This window comes from Phalacrocorax aristotelis, chromosome 12, assembly GCF_949628215.1.
Source record: "Phalacrocorax aristotelis chromosome 12, bGulAri2.1, whole genome shotgun sequence".
Taxonomy (NCBI): Eukaryota; Metazoa; Chordata; class Aves; order Suliformes; family Phalacrocoracidae; genus Phalacrocorax; species Phalacrocorax aristotelis.
Window position 1 is genome coordinate 11,837,181 of NC_134287.1, and position 14,419 is coordinate 11,851,599.

Sequence of the window (14,419 nt, forward strand, 5' to 3'; positions counted from 1 at the left end):
TCCATGAGGTGAAGAAACTGGAATATAGCTTCAGAAAAGAGACAAGCTGGGTGGAAAAACTCTGTCCTATCTATCTTAATGAACAGTAAAAATACTTGTAGTAGCAATACCTTATCTGTGTAATTTAAAAATTATGTTAATGACAAAAATAACTTATAGTACCAGATCAGAATGTATTCTTGCTATCAGTATATTCCCCACTCATTATTTTGAAACATGAAATACGTTTTCCCAAATAACAAGTTGGTAGCATCCTTTACTCTCTCTCATTGACGGTCCATCTTACAAAACAAGTGGCTGCTTCTTTTGACTGGTTAGTGGCGTTACTAGTTTAAAACCTGACCATATTTAGTAGGCACCAGAGTCCAGGGTCTCTTTCGGTGGTATTTTGAAGAAACAGAGGCTCTGTTTTGAGGTACTGTCTGTGCCTTTACTGCTGTGACATCCTGTGGACCCCAAGTAGCTTTTTCCACTACAGCCAGTTGAGTGGTCCAGGGGCACTCTCCGGCTGCCTGGTGGGAAGCTGCCTAATATCTCAGGTTCTTGCAGTGTCAGTGCAGGCAGATGGCCTTAAAGGGTCTCTGCAGATCCCTGTTAATTCATCTGTTTTCTGGTGTGCACCATCTTTGATCTCTCCTTGAGAGTCTGCAATGACTCAATGATAGTAGATCTGAACTGGAGAGCTCTTGTCATTGCCTGGCCGTTTTAGAGGCAGTTAAGGATTATGGGGTGAGAGCATCCCTGCTTCTCAGTATCCAACTGCAGAAACCTTGAGGAGTGTGAAATATCCTCTCAAAGCTTTTCAAAGGCATGGTGCTTAGCCAGGAAACCTCTGAACAGAATAACGAAGAATAGCTGGTGAGTTTGGAAAATGTTGGCTATCTTTGCCAGTGACCTAATTCTAGCAGTAAAGCTGAAAATCCATAGGTCACAGCAAAGCAGGTTACTGCCTTCTCTTTGGTGAGGCAGGTTTTTGATGAATGGCACAGCTGCTTTGCAGGCACGTTGGTGGTGTGGAGGAGGATGCTGCATAGCTGGAGCAGCATCACCAGACTTCGCGGCTGTGAGCATGCTGTGTATCCCTGGAAGGATAATTATAATGGTATTAGTGAGAATGAGGGCACAGGACACCATTGGCTATTTAAAGAGCAGGTCTATTTTTAACCACCTTTTAACAAAGATGGTTTTTATTAGTCTGGGCTAGTCAGGGCTTTATAATTAACTGGCCTGTGTTGCACATTGAAGTTACGGCTTGCTTTGCATGTTTCCTGATAGTCAAATGCAGGATTGTAACCATATATTACTGCCAGGGTAGCATAAACTGTGATACCTGTGTGGTGGGCAGTGAGCACGACTGAAAAGTTGGTGCCAAATGGTCTTGTGCAAGAGGTACCTAGATGTGACCATACTGGCAGCAATTAGGCTGTGGTGTTGGGTCAGAAGGAGAATGTGATATAGAGCATTTATGGCCAGTGATGGCTATAGGGTTTAGCATGCTGTTGTAAGCACAGCTCAGCCTAAAAGGGGTTTAGCTGGTAACACTGTGTATTGTGCTACAATAGAGTTTGGTTAATTATATTCACAAGGGATTAAAATACTTTATGGCTAATGACCAAGATCAATAATAGTAGATCCTCAATATATAATTTTAGGGGGGAATAACTTTGATGAATAATTATAGACTCCACTCCAGAGCATCTGTTGCTATTCGACATCTCTTAACAACTGTCCAAATTGTTCTCAAAGAAAGGCAGAAAGTCATGGAGGAGCTGGGAGGAGGGAACAGAAACTGATGAACGGACACTGCGAACTTGTTGCTAGGTCTGGATGAAAATGAAGGGGTGAGAGAAAATGCCGGGCAGTGATTGACTCCATTCCTCTGCTGGGCAGATGGCCGCCCATGCTGCTCTCATCACCTTTTCATTGTGAAGTGCAGGCTGTTATATTTGATCTTTTTCTACTGAGTTGTAGTAGTCTGTCTCGTTGGTGCCGCTGAAGATCAAAGGGGTTAGGAAGGGATGAGCAGTCATGTTACTGAACAGCTGTGAGTTTGTTCTGGAGGAGGCATCTTCCAAAATGGTATCGTTTTTAATACTGTGAGCATCGGTATTCAAATGTTTTTGCCATTCCTTTAAGCATCCTAGTTTTGGAATTCATGGGATTACAGATAGTCTCTTTTATTATCTTATTCATTTAAATGAAGCTTCTGTATTCTAGCCCTCTAATTTGAAGAGAAAAACTTCAGGATATGCAACAAATAGGACCCAAAGGCCAAGAAGTTACTGTGTGAATAAAAATAGCCCCAGATACATCGCTTCAGCTCTCTGCCCTCTGAGATGAGTGTAGGACCCCAAGTCTTCCAGAAGTGTCCCGTTCACAGCCGTGTCTGCAGTGCTGTGGCCTTGAATCTGGGAAGTGGAAACTCTCTCGTGTGTCCACGTAGCTCAAGGTGTTTGTAGGCCAACCCCTGCAGCCACTGGATATGATTTGCACTGAATGTCTGCAGAGTGTGGATGGACTGAATAACCTCTGGGAGACAGAGCCAAAAGTGTCTATTATCTCTCCGTATTGCAGCCAAGGAGACACCTGTCCTGCAGGAAAGCCAGATCTTTCAGCCAGATCCCCCATATTTCACCAAGGGGTCGTGCACTGCCTGATTTCCCCTCCCTCCGTCCTTCTGTTCCTCTTTTTCAATTTTGGAAAGCCTTGAAGGAGTTAATTTGCTTTTAAAATTGTAATGAAATTAGAAGAGTCGTCTCAATAACATTCAGTTTTATACTTAGAGGGATGTCAGGAAAGGGAGAAACCTTGGCAGCTGTGTGACAGAAGTGGCCATGTCTCTCTCCAGGCTGCAGTAGCAGCTTAGAAAGACCCATGTTGGAACAGACCAACGGTGGCAACAGACCACTTGGGACAAGGTTTGTTGGTCTTGCAGCCTCATTCGCCAAGAGCCTGAAGCTCTTCCAAAGTTGGTATCAGTGATGAGTCTTCCCATCTAGAAGAGTTGGGGGCAGAAGTAATTTCTGTGTGCCTGTGGGGGTGCACTTGGCCATGTGCTGGCTCTGAGGTGCAAGGCTGTGCAGGGCTTAGGGACAGTCAGGGCATGGTTTGTAGGTCAGCCTCTCTCAAGGTTTACAATAGAGAGTGTGGCAGTGTATTTTAAGTTAAAATCCTTGCTTTATGCTTACCTTAAGGCTTTTGTAGCTTCTGTTCCAGATGTGGAGGAGGCTTTGTATGCTACAAAACTGGCCATTTCTTCCAAGTATTTCAGTTGTTTGGTAAGATGCTTCCTTTCCCAGTGTACCTTGTCTTGGTTTTGTGACTGAGGTAGCTTTCGGACAAAACACTGCTGTCACAGCAGCATGCATCGATACATTGCTGTTTGTTTAATTTCCACTTACAGGCTTGAATCAGGGTGCTGCTTTCTGGAGCACTGTACCGCCAGTTACCTCCCTGTTACGCAGCTTGTCACCAGGCAGAACTGCATTGATTTGTGTGTTTTTGAAAAGCTGCATTGCCTTGGCTTTTTTGTTTTTATTGCTATTACTGTTCTTACTATTGTTTAATCATGGGTCTCTTCATTTGTGGTTTGTTTTTCATCTGCCCTTGGTTTGAAAATACAATTGGGTGCATGCTCGTCTTTAACTTTTGCAGGCAGATCTGGTACGGTTAAGATCAGACTGAAAATGTTGCCCATAGAACTGTTTTGTTCCTTTAAATTCCTACTTATAATATGTTGTCAAGTCTTTTTATTGTCAGTCCTAAATTTTCTTCTTTTTTTTCTGTTAAACAACAGAAAGGCTTAAGAAATGTAAAGATCTAAAGCATTTTTTTTATTTTCCAATTACTTTTTCATGGTACATTTTATTAGCGTTTGGAATACAAATATTCCTACATGTCAGGGAGCCATCGGTAGAAATTGACTGGAAACAGAGGCAAATGAGCAAGTGTCTCCTTCAACTGGGAGCAAATGCAGGAAAACAATCATTAGAAGAGACCTGATTTAAAATCAGAAAGCAAGGCTTGTTCTGAGTGATTTCACAGCTGAGGTGGAGAATATTAACTTTCAAGTGCATATTTCTGAGCCAGATTTCCTTCTAAAACATGCCTCGTCTCTGGTGTCCTGTGGAATTGGGGTGAGCGGCTGCGAGTGTGTTTATTGCATGCGGGCTGGATGCCACCGCAGCTTTATTGCGCGTGGCTGGAGGGCTCGCAGCAATTGCATAATGCTCTGCAGCAGAGAAAGCACAGCCTCAGCCCCCAGTGCCCGGCTGCCTTGCCATTCCTGATCCAGGTGCTTGGCAAAACCTCTTCCTTCGCTGAAGGCAAGCGTCCAGTAAAGCAGGAGGTAGATACGTTGCAGAGAGGGCTGGGCTGGGAGTCAAAGACAAGAGTAAGGAAAGAGACATCAAATCGTATGATGGCTGTTGGAGATAAGCACGGTTCTGACCTGTGAATTGCTTTTAGAAGGAAACTGTATTTTTCCCCATTTTCCCTGCCCTGTGTTTTTTGCATGTTTCTCATTACTTTTATCTCAAAATCATTCTCACCTAATGAATTATTGATGCAGGGTCACTTGTGTTTCTCCAGGAACTGCTTTCTTTAACCAGTGATTCCTCCTGAATTTTTTAAGCCATCTATTAGCTCTGAAATCCAAACAAAGTTTCTAATTTCAGGCATAAGTTAGACTCAACTTTGAAAAGGTGCAGAGGGAAAAGGAGGAGGGCAGAGGAGAAGGATGATGATGTCCTTTTCCATGTTAGGATCTTCTTTCTGCTCTTTCTTTTGGTGGTTCTTGTTTGGTTTGGTTCTGGTTTTTTAACATCTCTTGGAGATTAAGTGTCTGATTTAGCCTCTGTGGGACTTGAGCGTATTCCTAATGTTAAGCACATGCTTAAATCCACTGTTGAATTCAAGCCCTACAGACCTGCAGGCATAGTACAAAAATATCTGGGAAATGCTTTTCTTTTCCCTCAGATGCTCCCTTCTTTCAACATACAAAAATCAGAATTCAGTATTTTCAAATGCTGCTGGAGGCGAGTTGGTCATTTCCTGCTGGGAGGGAGGCTTGATCTTTTAAAGATAGGAAGAGAGTGTGTGTGTCTGTGTGTGTGTGTTTTGCAGATGTTCAGGCCTTGATTCAGCAAAGTCTATCAGCAGTGTCTGACTAGGGGATAGTGCTGAATCTGGTAGACCTGCTGCTTCAGAGCTGAGCGTGCACCTGTGTTTGATTCTTCAGCAGAGAAAGTTTCTTGTCTTAGTTTCCATTGCTTCTGCCTATGGTGGAAGATGGAAAAAAAAACTTCAGAAACCCAAAACCTGTACTGGCAAAGAAGCTGCAGTCTTTCCAGGGAAGTTTGCATCAGGGATGGCTGCCTGACAGTGCCTGCAGCCATTGCTGCAACATTGGCAGGAGGAGGATGGACCCGAGCGGGGGCGGTGAGGGTGTCACCCACTCGGCAGAGCATGCACAGAGGTTTGGCTGAGCCCACCAGGACCCAGGGAGGGAAACTGCTGGTGGCCTGCCAGCCCTGGGCTGGCCCTTGCAGGGGGCTCCTCAGGTGTTGAAGGTAGGTAGGTTTCTAGCCCTGTAGCCCATTTGGGACCAGCAGACACAAGGCTTGGAGCTGCCACTACAGATCCCTCAGCTCTCTGGGGACTCCCCAGGCAGGGAAAAGGCTGGTGGCTTTATGCCCAGCTTGCTGTGGTGCAGAGTGGTGGGGGAGGTTGATTCCTACCCAGACCCCTCAAAAATGTCCTCAGAGGAGTCGGGGAAGGAAACGGGGAATTTTTCTTGCACCCGCACCTTGTTCTGCACTGCAGTTTTGATCCAGACAAAAGGGATCCCAGTTCCTGCAGTGAGATTTGGGTGCATGTTGTACAGTAAGACAGCTGAAGCTATGAGCAAAAAGCACGCATAAATAAAGGCTTCTTCCCTGTGCTTTATATAATCAGAGTGGATGATGTCATTGGGAGCTGGAGAGGAGAGCAGGCTGTGAAATGACAGCCCTCTGCAGCCAGGCAGAGCCAAGTGCAAGCAGGGGCTGCACGGCTCAAGGGCCAGGCTCAGCTCTGATAGAGATGCAGGACAGAGGGCCTGGGGGCTCAGGCTTGGAGGGGAGCTGGAAGGGTAGAAGTAGATAATCCAAATACAGTCAGAAGCTCGTGCACAGGCACAAAATGAAAGTGGGGAGAACAGCACATGCCCCTGGTAGTGGGGCTGCTATTTCAGGAGCCAGCACTGCCTCTACGTACAGCCACCTATAGCTTCTTGTGGATCAGCTGGCAGGCCTGTGGGGCTTCTGGGCTTGCTCATCCCTCTCCTGCTTCAGTCTCCTGCCCATCTGTTTAGGGGCTGATACACCTTTTCCCACAGTAGCTCCTGGCAGAGAAGAGAGGGCATCCTCATTCTCCTTGCCCTCCACATTCCAGAGGAACTTGCTTCTAGGCTCCTGGCACTGCTCAGGGGAGGAGGTAGAAGCAGCAGAGGGGCTCTGTGCTAGCTGGGGTTGCCAAGTGGAACAGGATAAAAGGTTGTGCTCAGCTCTTCGGGACAGCAAGGTCTGTGCTAGGCTCTGGATTTCTGAAGCTTCTCAGGTGCTTTGCTGCTTTTCTGGCCACCCTGATGCCCGACATGGGAATGTCAAACAGGAGTCTTCTCCCTTGTCAGGCTGAGCAGGAGGGGGACACTTAGCTGATCTCTTGGGAAAGAGGAGAGCCCCCTCCTTTCAAATCCATGGATTCCATCTTCAGCACATGCAGCGCCTACTGTGTGCTCAGGATGCTGCTGTGAGAGCCTAATTTTTTTCAAGGCCACTTAGGCAGGAGAAGGGCTTCAGCTTCTCCCATCTCCCCTGTAGCTAGAGTGCAAAGGCTTCGCCTTGGCTGAAACTGGAATTTTACTTCTGTCATCCTCTCTCTTCCCCAGGATCAAGGCAGCAAGAGGCAACAGCACTTCGCGCCAAGCCCGAGTTGTTTCTCTGTTATATAACAATATGGGCATTTAGACTTGTTTTTCCAGATATTGGCAGATGCGTCAAATATTGGCATAATCCAGTGGTTTACATGGAAAGCCATCTGGCTCTGTCTGGAGCCTGCACAATGCTGGTATTTTCATTGAATACAAGAGCCTGCAGCGTTATCAAAGCCATGTTGCAACAGAGTCCAGGTAAACAAGGGGAAAAGACATTCGTATCATGGCCTGACCTGTGGGATTACAGCTGTCCACGTACAGCTCCAGGACTTGATAAGAAAGATTAATATGTTTGTGATTGCTTTCTCTCTGAATTGGTCTTCTAGCTAAGTTTGCTATGATGCTTTTGAGCTTTGGAGTTTTATTTCTGGGTTTTACTGAAGCCACCCATCGGTGCGTCAGACCTGCTTGTGTGCTTTGTGATTTAAGAACCTGTCATGGTCTGCTTGGGCTGTTGGAAGTTGAGAGGGGTCAGGGACTGTGACTGGGTTAGATTTTAGAAGTAAAAAGGCAAGGTATTGAATGCTGTGGAGGGGAGAGAGCTGGGGAAGCTGTTTGATTTGATCTCTCTGAAGGAAAGCAACATGCTTTTGTGCCTGGACAGTTTGGGGGCTTGGTTGCTCTTTGCTATCCCAGCTGCACCGGGCCAAGGAGCTCCCGAGCAGCTCTGCCAGTGTCGTGCCCAGCAGCAGGAGGTGACTGCTGGGCTGAAGGGCCTGGGTGTCCCTGGTCTGCACCAGCCTGCGCACCAAAGCTGGCCTGCTGCTGTATGCTAATATAAAGACCTATGCCTTTACCTCGGTTAGGCTGTGGTTGGAGATATAAATGCGCTTATGTTTGCAGTGGCATCAAAACTCAGTGTGGCTCAGCTCTGAGTGCAAAATAAGGGGAAAATCCAACAGCAGCACAGAAGGGATTGCTTTCATGAAACCTCTTCCAAACCTGCCTTGGCTCAGCCAGCACCGCCTGCCCCTGCAGTGTGCTCGTTGCCTGAGCTGTGCTATGTGCCATCCTGACCATATCAGCTCGCACTCACACCCTCTGTCGCAGGCAGGTGTCTCCATGTATTTGGTTTGCATGGCAAGGTTTTGGTAGCTGGGGGGCTTCTGTGAGGAGCTGCTAGAAACTTCGCATATGTCCGACAGAGCCAATGCCAGCTGGCTCCAAGACTGACCCGCTGCTGGCCACCCACTGCGATGGTGGTAGCACCTCTGGGACAACATGTTTAAGAAGTGGGGAAAAAACCCTGCGCAATTGCAGCTGGAGAGAGGAGTGAGAATGTGTGAGAGGAACAACTCCGCAGACACCAAGGTCAATGAAGGAGGGGAGGAGGTGCTCCAGGTGCCAGAGCAGAGGTTCCCCTGCAGCCTGTGGTGAAGGCCATGGTCAGGCAGGCTGTCCCCCTGCAGCCCGTGGCAGTTAGCAGTGCAGCAGATATCCACTGCAGCCCATGGAAGGGACACACTCTAGAGCAGTTCATGAAGAACTGCAGCCTGTGGGAAGGACCCACACTGGAGAAGTTCATGGGGTCTCCTCTGGGAGGGACCCCACGCTGGAGCAGGGGAAGAGTGTGAGGAGTGTGAGGAGTCCTCCCTGTGAGGAGGAAGGAGCGGCAGAGACAGTGTATGATGAACTGTCCCCAACCCCTGATCCCCATCCCCCTGCACTGCTGGGAGGGAGGATGTGGAGAAATAGGGAGTGAAGTTAAGCCCAGGAAGAAGGGAGGTGTTGGGGCAAAGTTTTTAAACTTTAGTTCTATTTCTCATTACCCTACTCTGATTTAATTAGTAATAAGTTAAACTAATTTCCCCAAGTCAAGGCTGTTTTGCCTGTGACAGTAATTGGTGAGTGATCCCTCCCTGTCCTTACCTCGACCCATGAGCCTTTTGTTATATTTTCTCTCCCCTGTCCATCTGAGGAGGGGAGTGATATAGCAGCTTTGGTGGGCACCTGGCATTCAGCCAGGATTAACCCAGCACACCCCTCCGGATGCCTGGTGTGCCAGCAGAGGCCATCACCCCTGCTGCAGGCCACAGCCTTTGGCGACCAGCCAGAAGAGCCCCTGGCAGGAGTGGCTTCTCTGAAAACCATCTGTATGAGCCTGGGCCAATCATCTGGGCTTTGAGAGCCAGTGTGGGGATCTAGAACCAGGGGAGTGTCTCCGTTTGGGGCCACTTGTGCTGGGGAAGTAGCTCTCTGCCAGCTTTTCCAGTGTCCTTGTGAGGACAGACCCTCTGACTGCTTTGTCCTCTCCCTGCCCTTGTCAGGGCCTGCAGGGCGCAGTAGCCTTCTTCAATCTGGCATGGTCCTGGGGCACAACAGGAATTGTTTCAGTGTCCAGGGTTTTATTACATGGCTGGATCTTTGCCTATAGCTTTCAGGTGCTTAACATGGTTGATATCATCAAGTCTGCACATAATGTAGCTTTTGACGTGGCAGAGCAGTGCCAATCTTTTGCCTGCTGTCTCAGCAATCCAGGCAGTGCTTGCGCCTGCCCAGAGCTGGTTGCTGGTTCCAGGAATCGCAGTTCGTGGTGCACCGCCTTCCCTGGTTCCTGGTAAAACCTCCAGTGCTGAGACTTGGCCCAAATTTCAGGCTATAGATGTGTTGTCCATTTTTCTCTGCGTTCGAGAGTGGGCTGTGATATGTTTGACACTGGTTAGATGTTGATTCCCCAAACTTTTTGTTTTCTGTTGGACAAATAATTCAGTTTTCACCATGGGCTGGGAGCTGCCCTTGCCCAGCGGTGCAGGGGGAGTCTGCGTTCCCTACCTGTAGCAGGTGCTATGCAACAAGTCCCCTGTTAGGTGGAACTGGCCCTGCTCCTCAGCTCCCAGATCTGTGTATGCATCTTTAGCTCTACTTGAGCTGCATTTTCACGTGGGCTGAACTCGTAGGTGAAGTGTGTGGCTGGTGTTCCTACTCACGCTGTGAAGAGTGACGTGCTGCTCTGTGCTGCAGCTTGATGGCTGTGCTCTGACAGCTCTGATTCGGTGACTTGCCCCTGTGGCCGTTCAGGAAATCCGTGGCATAGCCAAAAATGGATTCAAAACCCAGAATGTCTTTAACCACAAGATCCTCCTCCTCTTCCTGTCTCTAGCTGCAAGAAGTCAGTGTCCAGGCTCCCATGGGATGACATGAACTATAGTGCCAGTATGAACCAGCAATGCTTTTTCATTGCTGGCCCTACAGGTCATCATGGAACATTGGGCAAACACCTGTAGTGGGTGCACACAACTCCTGTTGATCAAGCTCGACATCGAAAATGGGCTTCTAGGAAGAAAAAATCCCCCCATGTCAGTCATATGGGTTTAATGTCAGTGGGGTTTGCCCTAGAGCAAGCTGAGAAGTAAAAGATGAGATTGATGTGATTACTATTTTTTCAGTTTGATTTTTAGATTATGATTTTCCTGCCCCTCCAATTGTTAATATTTAATGAAAAACACGTGTTCTTCAAGGCCCTTGCTGGTCATATGCAGCCCTGTGGCTGTTCTTGAGGCAGAATGATGGACCCTTTTGTAAAAAGATTTATAACAGAAACAGTGAGGAGCTCACAGCTACAGCACCACTAGTGAACGCTCCCCTGTGCTGACAGTTCATCAGCAAAACCCCTGACCCTTCCACCCTTAATCATCCTTGCTTGTCACTGACATAATTGCCTGATTACAGACTCCTCTCCCCCACCCCTTTCAAACTCGGTGCAATAGTGAATTTGAAAAACAAATGGAAATGAACTGTCCATGCTCTTTTTTCTTTTTTCTTTTTTTTTTTTTTCCTCCTTCCTCTGCATTGAGATGGATCAGGCTAAGATTCAGTTTCTTTATTGCATAAGCAAGGACTGGGATAGGCTTTCAGGACTTTTTTTGCACTGGTGTTTCTTGCGTGTGAATGGTGGGCCTGATGTCATTGCGTTATTGATTGGGATGACAAGTTTGGACATAAATCATTAATGTCTGGGAAAGAGAGAGGGAGGGGAAAAAGGCAACCCATGCTTGATAGCTTTCCATAAATCTGCTGTTCATTCCCGCATACATGATACAGAGGAGGAGAGAGCGAGAACAGTTTTCCTGTGCAGCCCGAGGACTATGTGCTTTGCCACTGCTGCCTGAACCATTTTCCCCAGAACATGTTTCCATATTCTGCAGAAAATGGCTTATACCATCAGCAACACTGTCGTGCTTTAGCCTGTCTTTGTAGATGTGAGCCAAGGTCAGAAGACTGCCCAGGGGAAGGTCTTGGGTTCTCTTGTTCCCACAGACCTTGCACCCCCAACAGCGTTTCAGACCTGGACCCAGGAAGGAGTAAGAGCCCAGTTCTTGGGAACTACCATGCCTCTAGCTCCTTTAACTGCCAGCAGGGATTGTTTGGGTGGTTTGAGCTGACCATTTTTCTCATTGGTGATCTTAATTTTGTGCAAAAAGACAGTGCTTATGTCAGTTCATAGCAAGTGTCCCTGAGCCAGCAAGGCGCAAGTGCGCAGGGGGTGGCAGTCACTTGAAACTGCTTTCATAAAAGTTCTCATCAAAACAGACAGCAAATTTGTCTGAGAGAGGAAACCCACGAGGTACTTGCACCATTTGCCTGTGTGCCTTGCCCTTGCACGAAGTTCATCCAGATGAGTCAGATTATCAGTTCAGACAGCAAGAAAATAAACACTGTCAGTCAGAGGTTAGCAATAATGCAAGTATTAGCGAGCAACTGGTGTTTGCAGTGTAAACAGTTTAGTGGCAGTCTGTCCTGGTACCTGTGGGGAATCTTGTGAGGTGTGGAAAGAGGGAAGCATGAGAGCTGCTTCATAGGAGGGCATTAGAGAAGGAGATGACATTCCCTTTTTGAAAGCATAGCTCTGATCCTCCTCTTCTTCCCTTGCAGCCGAGCTCACCTCCGCCTGTGTCTAGAACGCTTAAAAGTTCTGATACCACTAGGACCAGACTGCACCAGGCACACAACGCTTGGGCTGCTCAACAAAGCCAAAGCACATATCAAGGTAAGAGCTGCTTTTCCCAGCTGCTTTCAGACTGGGCTGTTGGGACGTGCAATTCAATCACTCCTTCTTGCTGCCTAGGGGTAGTTGACGGAGACTAACATGTTTTAAAAAAAAAGAAAAAAAAAAAAAATGGCAAGCAAGCCTTGCCCCCTTGGTTAATCATTTATCATTGCTACAAGCCACATTGTTAGAAGAGTCCATAATGAACTCTGTTAACTATGGAAATGATTGATTTGGAGAGCAGGGGTCTTGTTCGGTATTGTGATCACTGGTTGTCAGCTGCACCTCTAAAGAAAAACATACCTACTGTTGAATGACTGCATTTTGATGGGAAATGCAGCAGTTTTTTTTTCTGATGTGCTAGTGAGTTTCCACTACTGAAGCACTAGCACAAACCACAAGAGCGTGAGGCAGGGTTGGCCTGCTGGGGTTTCATGTATGAACCTGCCAGCTAGCCCAGCACTCTTCTAGAGTCACTTTTGGCAAAGTGAAGCTTCAGAAGAAAATGCAGCATTGTCAGTATCTGGAGGAGGCTGAAGTACTTTGTTGCAGGTCAGGATAGCAGGAGGGAGGATGGGTGGTGAAGGAGAAAAAGCACTGCCAAAGGGACAGAGTTAGCCTGAAATGACTCCTCCTTATGCAATGTGCTTGTCGTAGGAAACAAAGAACAGTGCCCTGGTAGATTTCCCAGCTGTGATCAAAGAAATCTGTAGTAGGTTATGTAAATCGCTTACTGAATAGAAAACTGTTTCTGTGAAATCCTACTAAACCGTGCAGCACGGAACACAGAACTCCCAGGGCACGTTTTTATGTCACAGCGGATCATAACAAACCCTGAATTGGTTTGGTTAAGGGAATTGAGGCCCCTTCGTGGCCAGATTTAGTAATGCAAGTGGCAGAACCTGTGTGGAATGACCCACAAGCTGCTACAATTCAGATCGTTTCCCCTGGAGAGGCTCTGCCCTCAGAGACTTTTTGTACTAATGTGTATGATTTATCAGGACTTGGGAGGTGGAAAAGATGTGAGGAGATGGCATTGTTCCCGGAGACTGCAAGGCAGCTTCGTTCAGGGCTCTTTTGCAGCTTAAATCCTTCTGGGACCTGGGAAGGTCTAAGCAAAGCAGGTGGCTGGGCAGCAGAGGTGGGAGGGAGGGAGAAAACGATGAAACTACTTATCAAGTCATATTTGATCATGTCAGAAACTTGAAGAGGCTGAGAGGAAAAGCCAACACCAGCTTGAGAACCTGGAACGAGAACAAAGATTCCTAAAGAGAAGACTGGAACAACTACAGGGTCCTCAGGAGATAGAGCGAATACGAATGGACAGCATTGGATCTACCATTTCCTCGGATCGCTCGGACTCGGAGCGAGGTGGGTGTCACTGAATTAGCACTGAGTCCCCAGGACTCTGCAAAGGGTGGGCATGAGATTCATCCATTTCTTGTCTCTCGGGTACCCCCTTCTTATGGCCTTTGGCATTTACGATACTGATTTTGCTCACACACAGAGACACAGACACACGCAGACACATATATATATATATATGAAGAGTTTAGCATTTTGCGTGAGCTCTAATTAAATCTGGAAGAAGTGTTGTTATTGTCAACTTTAGCTGATATTTGTGGCATTTAAACTGACCCGTTTCTCTGAAAAGCTCTCTAAAATGCCAAAGCATTACTTAGGAAAAATAATGTGATCACAGGGTGGTAGCTAAATACCTGATGGTAAAGCTGAGATATCTGTTGTGCTCTTTGGTCTACTGAATCTCTCAGCAACACAAAGAGGAAAATCTAAGAAGATATTGGTGGGATTGGAATGGATGTTGCAAAGCAGCAAGCAGCTTCTTATTCTGTATTTGGGCCATGGTGTAACCAAGGTACTGCGGGATAACCGAGCAAATCGCCTCTTAAAATTCACAGAGTCATTCTACACACATACCCCCCCTTTTTTTGTCCCCAAGCTTCCCGTAGAGTTCACCTCCTCAGTTTAAAATGGATAGAGATGATCTGAATGGCTAACTGAATTCAAATACTTTTGTTTTTTAAAATATCTCTGCTGTGGAGAGATATTTAGGCACAATAGATGGTTTGATGTTTACTGCCAGACCCAAAGATGCTGTATAGTTTGGATGTGAGTTTGTAGGTTTTTTTTAAAAAAATTTGTTCTGGAAAATTCCTAAACGGTATGGGAACCACGATATCTGGTTAACTAGATCTCTGCTTTCTCAGTCTTTCTTAAAAATAAGATGTATGTTCTAAAGTCCACTGACCGTCTCTGAGAGGAACCCAGATCCCCGTGCTAATGCATTGTAGTGCCCTGTATGAGTGGTCCCGGCTTTGGCAACGTAATATCAAGCAAGTAGCATGCTTTGGGGTAACTTCATGCTCCATTTTTCTCTGTTGCTGTCTGTTTTATCTGTTTCTTTTTGTTTCCAACACTGAGGTAGTAGAGCTTAAAAG

At 46.8% G+C, this 14,419-nt stretch overlaps 1 protein-coding gene across 10 annotated transcripts in view; it reads left to right on the forward strand.

Annotated features, from left to right (window-relative positions):
• MXI1 (MAX interactor 1, dimerization protein) overlaps positions 1–14,419 on the forward strand; it is a 66,448-nt gene that overhangs the window by 41,277 nt on the left and 10,752 nt on the right. For 8 of the 10 annotated variants that reach the window (XR_012662916.1, XR_012662917.1, XM_075108136.1 and 5 more), the window contains 2 exons: positions 11,846–11,960; positions 13,160–13,331. Coding sequence is in view for 6 of the 10 variants with exons in the window: in XM_075108136.1 (XP_074964237.1) it covers positions 11,846–11,960; positions 13,160–13,331 (287 nt within the window). In the remaining 4 variants the exon portion in view is untranslated. Of the gene's footprint in view, positions 1–11,845; positions 11,961–13,159; positions 13,332–14,419 lie in introns of those variants that run through there. The other 2 variants (XR_012662914.1, XR_012662915.1) reach the window with 1 other exon arrangement.